Source organism: Strix aluco, chromosome 4 (assembly GCF_031877795.1).
Source record: "Strix aluco isolate bStrAlu1 chromosome 4, bStrAlu1.hap1, whole genome shotgun sequence".
NCBI classification, from domain to species: Eukaryota; Metazoa; Chordata; class Aves; order Strigiformes; family Strigidae; genus Strix; species Strix aluco.
Window position 1 is genome coordinate 90,863,941 of NC_133934.1, and position 12,737 is coordinate 90,876,677.

The window sequence follows — 12,737 nt, forward strand, 5'->3', positions numbered from 1 at the left end:
TGTCAGTCTCCTACAACAGCGACAAGATCTCTAACCATCAGCTTCTTCATTTGTGACTCCTGCTTTCTCTATTTTTTTCTGACATTTTTGAAATCTCAAAAAAATTCAGAATAGGAAAGCAGTTTTGCATCTAATTGCAATCCCAACAGAGGGGTGACTGTTTCTGACCACTCCTAAACCCTGAGCATTTAACTTTTTGCTTTAATAAGGTCCTTTTAACAAAGTCTTTGTGTGTGAGAACAACTCTGTTTAATATAGATAGTAACTTGGGACAAAATTCTGATCAAGAGTATTATTTTATCTATCCATTTAATTTCATTCATCTTTTCATTTCTCACCTCTGGATTCAACTCAAAATTCAGGTGAACTTTTTCCCCAGGCTGAATTTTAGCTACATCAAAGTGAACAGTCAGAAGCTGGTCATCTGGTGTAAAAGTATCCTCATCGCAGACTGTCAGCTCCAGGATGTTCTGAGGAAACAGGAAGAGAAGGATGTAAATGCTGTATTCTGGGACTACTGAGCCCAAAAGGAAGGTCTGTCCAGAGTCAGCAGCATGCAGCCCTCGCATTGTTCCATGTTGACAGACTCCTGCACAGTGTGGAGCTCAGTTCAGAGCCCCTGTGGCTCAGACTGCAAAGTCAGGGATGAACCCTAGAAGAGGTAAATCATCAGCTTTGGCCATGAACAAAGAGCTCAAAAGAAAGGCAGCATAAGTGATGTGCATGATGGTAATATGCACTGGACAGAATAGAGATTACACTTGCTGTTCATCAGATTCTTTCCAGATTCAAAACTACTATCTCAAGAAATTTTGCCATATCAGCAGAAAGTAATAACAGAAAGCAAACTCTCAGCCCTTTACAAATGGAAAGTAAAGCACATTAACAAACTCTTTAACAAGATGTAAAGTGTAGTGATACCCCTTGCAATCCCTCAGTGCTTGGACTACCCATGGCAGCATGAGAAGATGCAACACTATTAAGCCACAGGAAGCTGACCCCGTCTCTAGACCTTGTATCACTCACACTCTGATAATCTATTTCTGCTAACTCTACAGACATTTTAAACAGTTTTTTTACAACTGCTCTGGGACAGAAAGAAGCATTCAACTTTATCCCAGATGATCCATAACACTATGAGTTTACACTCAAAGCATGGGATAGACTTACAATAGAACCATGACTAAGTCAGACATACAGTTTGCTTTCTTATAGCCTAATAGGCTTTTGAAAATATGCCTGTTTTGGGATGAAATAGTTAAGTATTAAAAGATATTTTAAAATTTTTAGAAAATGGCATTAAGTTATGGTACCTCTTATAATTTACAAACAGCATCACTTACTTTATAAAGCAGGTGTTACAAGCTCCTGGTAAAACAGCAAAAATGCCTTCACAGTTGCATAGAAGAAAATATAACTAAACCTCTAAAGAGTTTATAAAACCTCCCATCCAATTCATGGGGTTCTAATGCTTAGAAGATGACAGAGATCAGTCAGGGCACCAGAGAATCCATAGCAAGGCTTGCATATTTACTTGCTCGTAGGAAACAGCATCTCTCATGCTGTCTCTGATGCTTTCTGTATCTTTCTGTTACCATCCTATTTCTCAGCATAACTGAGCTCAAGCCTCCATGTGAGCCTGAAGGCTCTCAAAGAGTCTGCAGCAGCAGGTGACGTCCCCTTTAGAAAGCATCTGCTCACTATCACAGGTGCAGATCCTACCTTTACTTCATTTTGTATCATGAACTGAAAAGTTTCATTCCAGACAGGGTTTCTGCAGTTGTGTACAGTTCTTGTCCGGGCTTCTCGACATGAAGCTGTTGGCAGCCACAGCTTGACGTAGCAATCAGTTCGGCTCACTGTGTTAACAAAAGGATGCATAACTAGTACAGCAGTACTTTTTTACTATTTCTTTTGCCCAGTCAGGGAATATTTCATTAGACAGAAGGAAAACATTCTGGGTTTAGAGTTATTTAACTTTTCTATGTACATTCATGTCAATTCCAAACAAAAGTCAATTTTAAACCACTAATTCTATTTGATAACAAAAGCCAAAATATTTGGTTTCAACAGTACTGAAATAAAGCATTCTGGCTCTTCTCATTTTTTACTTCTGTTTTCAAATATTTGCCAGGCCTCAAGCAAATTCATATATGACTTCACTTCCTGAAACTTCACTTTTCCAAAAAAATTAAGAACTTAGTTTTGGGGATTTTTCTGACCTGGTTCTAATTGTAACGCACAAGTTATCCACAGTGATATAGCAATGAAGACACAAACACAGCAGCACCCAACACAACTACTGATTTTTCCTGTATCTTTCACAAAGGTGTCCCTTTCAGAAGGGAAACCAGCAACGTGTGGATAAAGGGGCACTGAAAAGTTAGGGGAAAGGGAAATATCAAAAAGCAGCTGGTGAAGGGAAGGATAACTTTTTTCCTCAACATAGAATTTCTGTTCTATTTCATTTCTATTATTGTTTTCTAAATTATTTTAATTGAGTCTAAACAAAAATGAAAACAGACACAATTTCTTCAGCCAAGAAGCAACCTGAGACATAAATGTAATCCAAGCAACAGGTGTGCAAGAACATCAAATTCAGGTGATAGTGATTTTCTTGCTAACCTATAAACATGCCATCAGTGATACTTACACAGATCTGCTTTGCGGAGATTTCTCATGCTTATAATTTTTACAATCAGCCAGCAAAACTGAGGCACTTCTGGCTGCAGAACAATGAGAAAGATACCTTAATTATTAGCAAATAACTCAGATATAACTAACACAGCCTATCCTATAGCATAAGCAAAGACCATTCTCTCAGTAATGCTGTGAATATGTTTTCATTTTAATTATTTGAAACCATTTCTGAAAATAGATTCTTTCTTGTGATTTGACACCATATAACATCAGATTCCATTTATGTTTTCTAACTAGTCATGTTTAAGATTAAGTTCTCTAAAGTTTTAGGTTTTGGAGGTTGTTTTAATGCAGGGAATAGTAAGAAATATCACAAGATAGTTTTCACACAAGAAGTCACTACATAATTGCCCCTGTAAAATCCAGCTGCCTTCAAACTACAAGGTTTCCTCCTCACATTTCAGGCTGAGTGCAGCAGATTACAGCACAGCACAGCACTTCCTGGTGTGCCAGCTCAGGGACCGCAGGATGCCCTCCTTCCTCTGGCAGGGACTGCAGCCCATCTGCCACATATTGTTACTGCAGAACAGGAGAAATATCCTCCATTTATAATGCCCTGGTCCAGATATCACTGCTACTGGCCAACCTGGATGTGGGATACATAACACCGTAACATCCTTCACCATACCAAAATACCTGGCTCTTAAAAGGAAATAAACAACTGAAAGAGGGAAGGATGGTTCTAGAAGTGAACAGCCCAGTATGGGACTCCAGACCTCTTAAGTTACACCAGCAGGAGGAAGGCTGAAACCAAAGGCTTGGGGTAAGCATTCTTCCATTTCACACATAGCTCTAGCATTTCAGTGCAAATTTGACATGACATAAAGCAGAAGCTGTATTTATTCTCTTTTTTTTTTTGCTCTATGTGACACTGAGTAAAGATAACCTGCCATCCATAGATAGGGTCTACATTAATCAAAATGAAAACACATTACCACAACATGCAGAACTGATATATGTACATAAACCAGGAGCTGGAGGAAAGTCAGAACTGACTAAGGCATGAATCACAAAAATCTTTAAACAATTTAAGAAAATAGAAAGTTGCAAACACAAACCGAATTACAGATTTGATAGGATGACAGTAAAATTGCCAGTGTGTTAGATTATGCAATTAAATACAAAGAAGCAAGAATAAAAGTTATAATTGCATATGAATGCATATACACCAAAAAAAAACCCCAAAAAAAAGCAGACAGGTGATTCAGAATGTCCTGGCTTATTCAGGACTTCTGCATAATAAATTATTTTAAAAATACATTCACATGGAAAAACACTAGGTTGACCCGATTGATTTACCAAGGAGACGCACCAAGGTATAGCAATGCATTGACATCCCACAGTGTAGGGCTCTACAGGGGAATAGCTTGAAGGATCTGCAACCTCCTCCATTTTTTGTTTTCTCCCTCCCCTCCCCATCACAACTACAGAAACCCTATACTTGTTACAGGAAAAACAAGAGAGTCTTGAAAAATATCAGAAGTAAAATACTACATACAGAAACAGTAGCTCCATTAATTAAATTAGAAAGAAGCAATTAAATCTTGAAAGCATCATGATTTCTGAGAAACTGTCTCCTTAGATCCTCCTTGTGTACCTCTTATTTTGATATGTCAGTGTCCTGACAGGAGCAGATTAACCATCTAAAAAGCAGTAAGTCACCAGGCTAGATGATATTTACAGCCCACTAGAAAAATTCCCAACCCAGTAGTTTTCTCTCAGAAAATGCCATTTGAACAAAAGCAGTAGGTTAGGAAGAAACCCATCAACCTCAGCAGAATTTTTCACAGCAATGTTTCTGGAGATAGAACGACAGGAGTAGATGATCCAAATTGTTGAAAGCTCAACTTTTTAGCCCAGATACAGAGGATTAATTTTTCATCCTCAGCTTTAGTACCATCTGTATTCAGGATTTTGGAGAAAACTTATTCATGAGATGGCTGAAATACAAAGAAAATATGCAAACACAAAACCAAATACTATTCCATAGTGCTAGCAGATAGTGAGTTCACTGCTCTCCCATATCTAGCAGAGAGCCTCATGCTTCTGCACTGAATACAGCTAGGGAGCAAATTCAGGAAACTCAGGGGAAAAACACAAACATCATATAATTTTTAATTTTTTTTAAGTTATCATTAATATAATTTCAACCAGACATTACTCAGAAAAAGGAATACTTGGTTACATATCCAGTATGTACCATATTCAGCACCTTCCAACACCTTTCAGTTTCATAAAAATTAGCATTCAGAATTATTTTAAGTGGCAGACACTGAATAATCATTTTATCTGCTGATCTGCCTCCATAAACAATTAGAAGACTGAGCCTTGGGTGTTATGAGGTACGACTACTGTCATATAGTGATGTCACAGTAAAATCAAGACTAAAATCCAGCTCTCCCGGTTCCTTGCCCAGCATCCAAAACCACAAGTTCATCATCTTCCTCACCTTCCCAACCCCTAAGTCATAGTGAATGTTTTCCACTCTAGAGACCACACTCACAGTAGAAACAAATATTCCCCTAACTAACTGTTAAAAAAATACCACCTCTCATAGTAACAGTTAAGCTGAGGGAGAGAGGGGAAAGGCTGATGGAAGACTGCAGGTAGCACGGCCACTGCCACTGTTCATACCCCACAGCCCTCTCCCTGCAACCCAGAAGCTGCCCTCTGTACAGTACCTCATCTTCAGCGCTGTGCGGTCTCTCATGATTCCTCCTCCTGATTCCAATCTTCCTGTGCGGGTTTGCTCGGATGAACCGATCCTGGGGACAAGGAGCCAAGAGAGGGGCCAGTGACAAAACCTAGCAGCCAACAATTCTTAGTTTTCAGTTTCTAATCAGATTCACCATAACACTAGCAGGGGGTCCTACCATTTCTCCTCCTTATGATGGGATACATCTCCATCTCACCAAGATCATCTATCTGCTGCTTTTACTAATAAATCTGCCCACTGCAGATCTGTTTGACATCTAAGGATCAAAATACCCAAGTATTTGCTTTTGATGAATCTCACCCAAGACAGTCAAACAGATCCTCCTGCCCCAGTGCTGATTTTCTCTTACCAAAGGTGAATAGGCTGATGATCCCATTAGTATCTCTGTTTCATAAAACGCAACACTATAATGGTCCAGTCTGTATGTCTCGCAGCTGGCAGGTGCTCCTGGACCACACTATTTTCCAACAGAGGCAGGGAAGAAGAGTTGTATAGATTGACTCATAGCTCCACCTCCCACTGATTTCAAAAGCACAAATTATGCACTTGTTCTGTGTCACAGGAAGATTTTTTTTTTTTTTTTAACACCACAGTGATTTACGGGGGAAAGGAGGAGATGGGTCAAACATTTTATCATAGGCTAATCCCAAAATAAAATAGTTATTCACCACTGTAACGTCTGAATAACCACACACAGAGGGATATCCTGGGGCAGTTGCAACCCTCACAAACTAGAGAAGACCTAACAAAGTATTGCAACTACTGATATCTACTGTTATTTTCTCTAGTCCTAAAATCCTTATCTGCACTTTGGCAGCACCAAGTGGAGTGATATGAACATCCCAACAGCAGCATTCCAGCTCCCCCCGGCTCCTCCAGCCAGATGCGCAACTGCAAGGGTTTTCACCAAGTTCGCCACAAATTACAGCCACAACGTGGAGGCTGGCTCTCATGGGCAGCAGTAAATAGTTAAAAAAAACATCTTGTAGCTTTTCTTCTCTCTTATTTCTGTCACATAAAGGATGTTACAGGGTAAGCATCGCCAGCAGGAGTTTCTGTTAATGAAACGTTTTTTAGTGAAAGTACGGCTTTCAATTAAACTATGTTAGAAACCCATATAAGCTTTAACACAAATAGCTACATATGATTTTTTTTCCAAAATTTTTAAGCATTCATGTCAAAATCAAGTTTGATTTCTTTTTAATTTTAGAATAATTTCACATTATTTTCTGTAATAGCACTCAATACATAATAACAGAAGTACCTAATACTATTACTAAAATGACAGAAGCCAGCTATTGCATTAAACATTTTAAAAATCACTAAAACCATCTGTTATTAGTGAGAAACTGCAGTTAAAATAAGTTTTTTTTAAAACAGTTTATTTTTTAGAATTCCCAAGTTTTTAAGTCAGAAAACCCCTTTTTGAAGCAGCAGGACTTCTTATGTAAAAAAGAAATCTGACTTTCAACCATTTCTAATAAAAGGATCTGACTATTCAAACTGTCCTGTAGAGGAGAGCTGCCTTAGATCAAGTTTCAAATGATCATTGTAATTAGTCTGGTCTTTCATAGACTCAGACATTGAATATGTAACAGTTCCTGCTTTAGGTTGTACTGTCATTCATGCAAAAAAAGTGTGATGAGTTCCCAGCTACAGGTTTTTTGTTGGGTTGGTTTTTTATTTTGTGGAGCAGTTTTATTACAATAGAGATTTATTTCACTTTGATTATATGATAATGCTTTTGAAGTAATGTTCCCTGATTTGAAACAAGAGATTCAGATCATGCTGTTACAAGAGGCTGAACATGACAGCCGTCTTATCACCTAGCTCAGGCTCTTAAGTCATTTTATAGCTCAGTTTGATGACAGTGGATTCTCTCCAGCTCTTCAAGAAAAAAAGTTACCCATCCAGTTAGATAATATGCCATGCTCCCCACTCAACCCCCACCCTTTCCACAAACCTCACACTTGGGCCTTTTGTGGATTTCATAAACTAAATTAAGCAATATTAACTGCTCAAGCAGCTATGGCACTAATACTATAGATGCTTGATCTGCACAACATGAGAAAAGAAATCCAGCAAAAGCAGATGTAGTCCAGAAATAATTAGGAAGTTATTTGATAACATGATATTGTGCATTGTGAACAGTGGTACAGGTAAGTCAGAAGTCAGGAAGCTGCAGGCCAGAAGGCAAGATAGTATTTCACCAATACTGTTATAACAGCAGCAGTTTTCAGCAGTACTAGTTGCACAGCTATATGAGGTCTGGAGTCACACAGACAAACTGGGCCACACAACTTGCAGCATAGGTGCCCAGGGTGGCAGAGCAGCAGACTGCTTACAGCAGCACCAGCACAGGCTCAGCAGCCTCTTGAGAGGCAGCTGCAAGAGCTGGAGACTCCCATTTGCCACCAAGATCCCAGATCAGTTTTGACATAGACTCAGAAACACCTTCCTCTCACAGCAATTTGAGACTGGAGATATCACCAATTATCAAACCTCTTGATACACCAATGCAGCCACAGGGTACAACTTCATTTCTAAAAATACTAATCTTCGTAATCCCCTAAATAAAAGCTGTAAAAGCTGTCAGGCACCAACTCTGAATGTCAGATTTCATTTACATGACCCAAATAAAACATCTCAAAACTGAACCACTCATAATCCCTTTTTGGCCTAGATCTGACAAAACCTGAAGGGACACTGATTGAAATCCGTAAGAAATCAAGTCTTCATGCAATCTTCAGGGCATCTGTTTAAAGTATTTGGGTAAGATGAAGAACAAGAAATATTAAGCTGCATTTCCTGCTTTGATAATACAAAGACCACCACAGATAACCTGTTTGACTTAATATTGTGTGTTGCACATAAGTTGCATAATTGTGTTCATATCCTATTAGAATTAAAGTTTTGTTCCAATACATGATTCAGTACATCCAGAAAAAGATATTCACACTCACATTGTCAATTTAGGCCTTATTTACAAGTTAGCTGCATCAATTTTCTCAGATTATTTCATAAGTACTTCAACGCAAGCTGAGGTGAGTTGATACAAGTGACAATAGCAACAAATGCACAAGCTGCTTTGTGTTATTGCTGAGGAGACAGCTCCCAAGGACTGAATTACTCAAGAGCACCTTCCTCTCAAACAGCACTACTGGAGTCACCCCATTCACCACTGAGGGAACGCTAAGTCACAGCACCCAAGATCCACCTGCTTCTTCAGCTCAGACCAGAAGATAACACCTATTTATCACTAACTCACCAGAGACAGAGTGGTCCCACACCAGATACTCTGAAGTGGCATCTACACCACCAGTCAAGTGTGTGATTGTGCATGTGGGCTAACCGTCTCTAGGCAATGGAATTTATCATGCCCCTAAAGCAAAAGAAGAAGAGACCTCAAGACATCTTCAGTGCTTGTTCTTTACTGACACTCACTTTTATTACTTTTTTTCTTTTATTACAGCTGTGGGCCTTTCCTACAAAGACATGGGAGGACAGAGATAAGTATTGAGTATGGGTTTGTAATTGCAGCTGAATCACCGTCACTAGTTAATGAAAAGAAACAGGCTAAAATTCTCTCTGGCAGCACCTGAGGGCTGAACTGCTGCTCTTTGGAAGTGCCCAACTCTCTCCAGTGACTGTAATTATCATCCTAAACCACTATGACACTTTAGTTATTTACCTAGAGCTAGGAGCTTGCTTCTCTCCTCTATTTTTATTTTGGAAAGCATTTGTAGACAATACAGCAAAAGAGGGCAGATAGTAGGTGTGCAGCAGCAGCACCTATAAAGTATTTTAAAAAGCCCACGAACAATGATCTAACTGCTCATATACTTTCTCTGGACACTTATTTATGCATGGCAGCAGTGCGCCCAGGTGGCCAAGAAGGCCAATAGCACCCTGGCTTGTATCAGAAATAGTGTGGCCAGCAGGACTAGGGAAGAAATTGTCCCCCTGTACTCAGCACTGGTGAGGCTGCACCTCAAATGCTGTGTTCAGTTTTGGGCCCCTCACTACAAGAAAGACATTGAGGTGCTGGAGCATGTCCAGAGAAGGGCAACGAAGCTGGTGAAGGGTCTGGAGCACAAGTCTTATGAGGAGCAGCTGAGGGAACTGGGGATGTTTAGCCTGGAGAAAAGGAGGCCCAGGGGAGACCTGAAAGGAGGTTGTAGTGAGATGGGTGTCGGTTTCTTCTCCCAAGTAACAAGTGATAGGACAAGAGGAAATGGCCTCAAGTTGCATCGGGAGAGGTTTAAATTGGATACTAGGAAAAATTTCTTCACTGAAAGGGTTGTCAAACATTGGAACAGGCTCCCCAGGGAAGTGGTTCAGTCACTGTACCTGGAGATATTTAAAAGACTTAGGGACATGATTTAGTGGGGGACTTGGCAGTGTTAGGTTTACGGTTGGACTTTATGATCTTAAAGGTCTTTTCCAACCTAAATGATTCTACGGATGTAAGACTGGTTGGGGTCTTCTGTCAGCTGACCTTGCAAGCAAGACTTTGAATCTAGCAGCAATACTCAGGCAGGCCTGATACCTGAACTCCACCATGAATATAAAGGAAGTGTCATAGTGTCTCAAGCAGAGGAAATTAGGGCTTGGAACATTTAGACTGCTATATAAATCCAAAAGAACATTAAGCAGAAGGCAAAGTCTAGCCTGCAGTCTATGGATTTGTTGCTCTTATCTGACTTAGAAACAAATTAGAGGGATACCTCAGCATAACTATAATAAAGTGTGGTGGGTTAACTCCAGACAGCAGCTAAGCATCCACACAACTGCTCACTCACTCTCCCCCCAGCAGTAGTACAGGTGAGAGAATACAAAGAGCAAAATCAAGAAAACTCTTGGGTTGAAATAAAAACAGTTTAATAAGTGAAGGAAAGAGGATAAGAAACAACTAATGCAAAGGCAGCCACTCACCATCTCTCACAAGCAGAGTGATGCCCAGCCAGTCTTGGAGCAACAGCGACCTTGGAATACTTCACTCTCAAGCAAAGACAGATCTCAAGACCAAAGAGTGTCTTAACTTGACACACCTGAAGAGTCATATTATCCATTTGACTTGAGAACAGATGCTCCCTAGCACTGAAGACTTCTCCAGGTGACAACAGAGTAATCCAGATAAGATCTACATAAGATATCTAATGAAAAGACAACTTCTCTGAAATACTAAGCATCATTAATGTTTTGGCTTGATATCCAACCTTAGATATCCAATGTAAAATGGAGAAAAAATGAGTTTTAAATTGGAGAAGTTTTTTATTCACATCCAGAGTGACATGATATATCACATCCCCCAAAATCTTCTGCTTTAGGGTCAGAATGAAGAAAATACATCACTCAGGAAGATTCAAGTCTTCTAGTACTGATTTCAGTTACTGCTACACTTCTTCCATTCAAAGGCCATGCAAAAAGCCTACAGAATCTACTCTGTTATTCTGAATACTGTAGTTACTTATAAGAAGCAATTTATCCAAATCACCCTTACAGTGCATCATATTCATCCACTTATACGAAGAGCAGCTGCCAGTGAGAGGTAACACTCCCTCTGCCCACACCTGCAGAACTGTGCTCCACTCCTACAAAAGGGAGAAGAAAACAGTCCTATTAGCAAAGTTTCAGACTTCAAAGTGGTTGCACAGCTGGCATCAGTCTTGACAGCACCTCTGTTTGTGACTGTTATAGACAGTGCTTTATAAAATGGCTGCTTAGTGGAAAGATATTTTAAAATTAATAACCTCAAAATCTGTACTCAAGGAGTCATCAGAAGGACAAGATGACGTGCATGACTCTCTCCTCCTTCAGGAGCAGTGGATGATGGTTGCTGGTGCAATATACACCATCAATAAGTCACAGTTTGTCTTCTGGTGGTGTCAATTGATCAGGGAGCAAGTCCAGCTGCCAGTCAGGAAAGCAGACAGTCACTAGCACAGTAATCAGAGAGTTGGTCTCTATCTACCTTCATTGTTCAAGGGAATCAAGCGATTTCAGCTCTCCAGATATGAGGAGCCATGGATAGCTGTCTCCATCACTGTCCCTTTACTCCATCCTAGAATAATTCCTTAGAGTAAAAAGAGAGGCTTTGATTTATTAAAGCAATTTCAATTTTACCACAGTGGAGTAGGTGCCATAAAAGGAGGACTTAAGGAAAAAATTCAGATATTCAGATAAACTCAGGTGGTCCTGCAATTCTTTCTTGCAAAAAAACCCAAAAGCCATGAAGCATTTCCAAAATGCCACAGAGTTTTTCTCATGATTCCACTATGCAAGAATTGGTGTTTAGCATATTCCTATGGGATCATAACAGATAATTACATTTTGCCTTTTATATGTAATTCATAGAGTGGTACATTAGACTAATGAGCTCATCCAATTTCAGAAGTGCCCGGTTTTTTCATTTGTTAAAGGATTATCACACTTTAGCCCCAGTTCAAGCAGAATTTACTTAGTGAAGTCACAGTATGACATCTCATTAATTTTATTTTCTTTTTTGAAGAATTCTCGGGAAATGCAAACCTCCATTCTTTGATCCCCAAATACTTCAGCTTTCAGAACTGAAGGAGAATACAGTGTTTGTCATAGGAGGAGCATCTGGATTAGATGCTCTGGACAAGCAGAACTGTCAGACCTCCAAACAGAAAGCAGCATCTCTGGGATGGTGTTGAGAGTGAAGATCAGGTGTAGCTACACAGCTGCTGTACTCTCTTCTGAAACAGTGCTACCTAAGGGCTGACTGTAGGAAGAGAAAGAGCACACAAACAACAAGCATTTATGTGAGTCTCAGAAAGCTCACTGAATTACTTATATCATGAATGGAGTAATTCCATGATCATTGGGCTGAAAAAAAATAAAGATCAGTGGATTCACCAGTATTTCAGAACATTGCAAAAACATACCATAGTATTCTCTTTGGGGGTAGATCATCCTCAGCGAGAGGGGCATTAATAAAAATCTCAATCCTCTATCCAGCCATCTATTTCCACAGGACTTCTAAGGATTTGTCTTTGATAAATAAGTCAAGTTCGGATCAACAACAGGTTAAAAAAAATATTGGAGTAGAATACACATGCACAGGGAACATGATCTCATAAGTCTTCATGACTTAAAAAAAGCCAGGGAAAAAAAGAGAGACAGAAAATTTCAATTTCTTGGGAGTTTCTTTCAAATTAATCCTATCTGTATTCCTAAGGGAAACAGGGTCCACTTAATAAGGCTTCTTGGGATACTGGCACAACACAGCTTGGGAATTTCACACTGACCTCTGGGTCAGGATCAATAGTATAAAGCAAGGGGCAAAAATCAGATA

The 12,737-nt window shown here is 39.6% G+C and overlaps 2 protein-coding genes across 3 annotated transcripts in view; both read right to left on the bottom strand.

The window, feature by feature from the left end:
• Positions 1 to 11,526, bottom strand: part of LOC141923298 (cytosolic phospholipase A2 epsilon-like) — a 28,989-nt gene extending 17,463 nt beyond the window's left edge. Inside the window, exons 1-6 of one of the 2 annotated variants that reach the window (XM_074824181.1) lie at positions 11,170 to 11,526; positions 10,920 to 11,010; positions 5,382 to 5,465; positions 2,654 to 2,726; positions 1,723 to 1,859; positions 339 to 470 (exon numbers count right to left, since the gene is read on the bottom strand). In XM_074824181.1, the coding sequence (XP_074680282.1) occupies positions 339 to 470; positions 1,723 to 1,859; positions 2,654 to 2,681 (297 nt within the window). In that variant the 5' untranslated portion in view covers positions 2,682 to 2,726; positions 5,382 to 5,465; positions 10,920 to 11,010; positions 11,170 to 11,526. Of the gene's footprint in view, positions 1 to 338; positions 471 to 1,722; positions 1,860 to 2,653; positions 2,727 to 5,381; positions 6,438 to 10,919; positions 11,011 to 11,169 lie in introns of those variants that run through there. The other variant, XM_074824183.1, reaches the window with a different exon arrangement.
• A 296-nt stretch (positions 11,527 to 11,822) lies between these two features.
• Positions 11,823 to 12,737, bottom strand: part of PLA2G4F (phospholipase A2 group IVF) — a 39,616-nt gene continuing 38,701 nt past the window's right edge. Inside the window, exon 23 of the mRNA XM_074824191.1 lies at positions 11,823 to 12,164. The gene's annotated coding sequence lies outside the window, so the exon portion shown is untranslated. The remainder of the gene's footprint in view (positions 12,165 to 12,737) is intronic.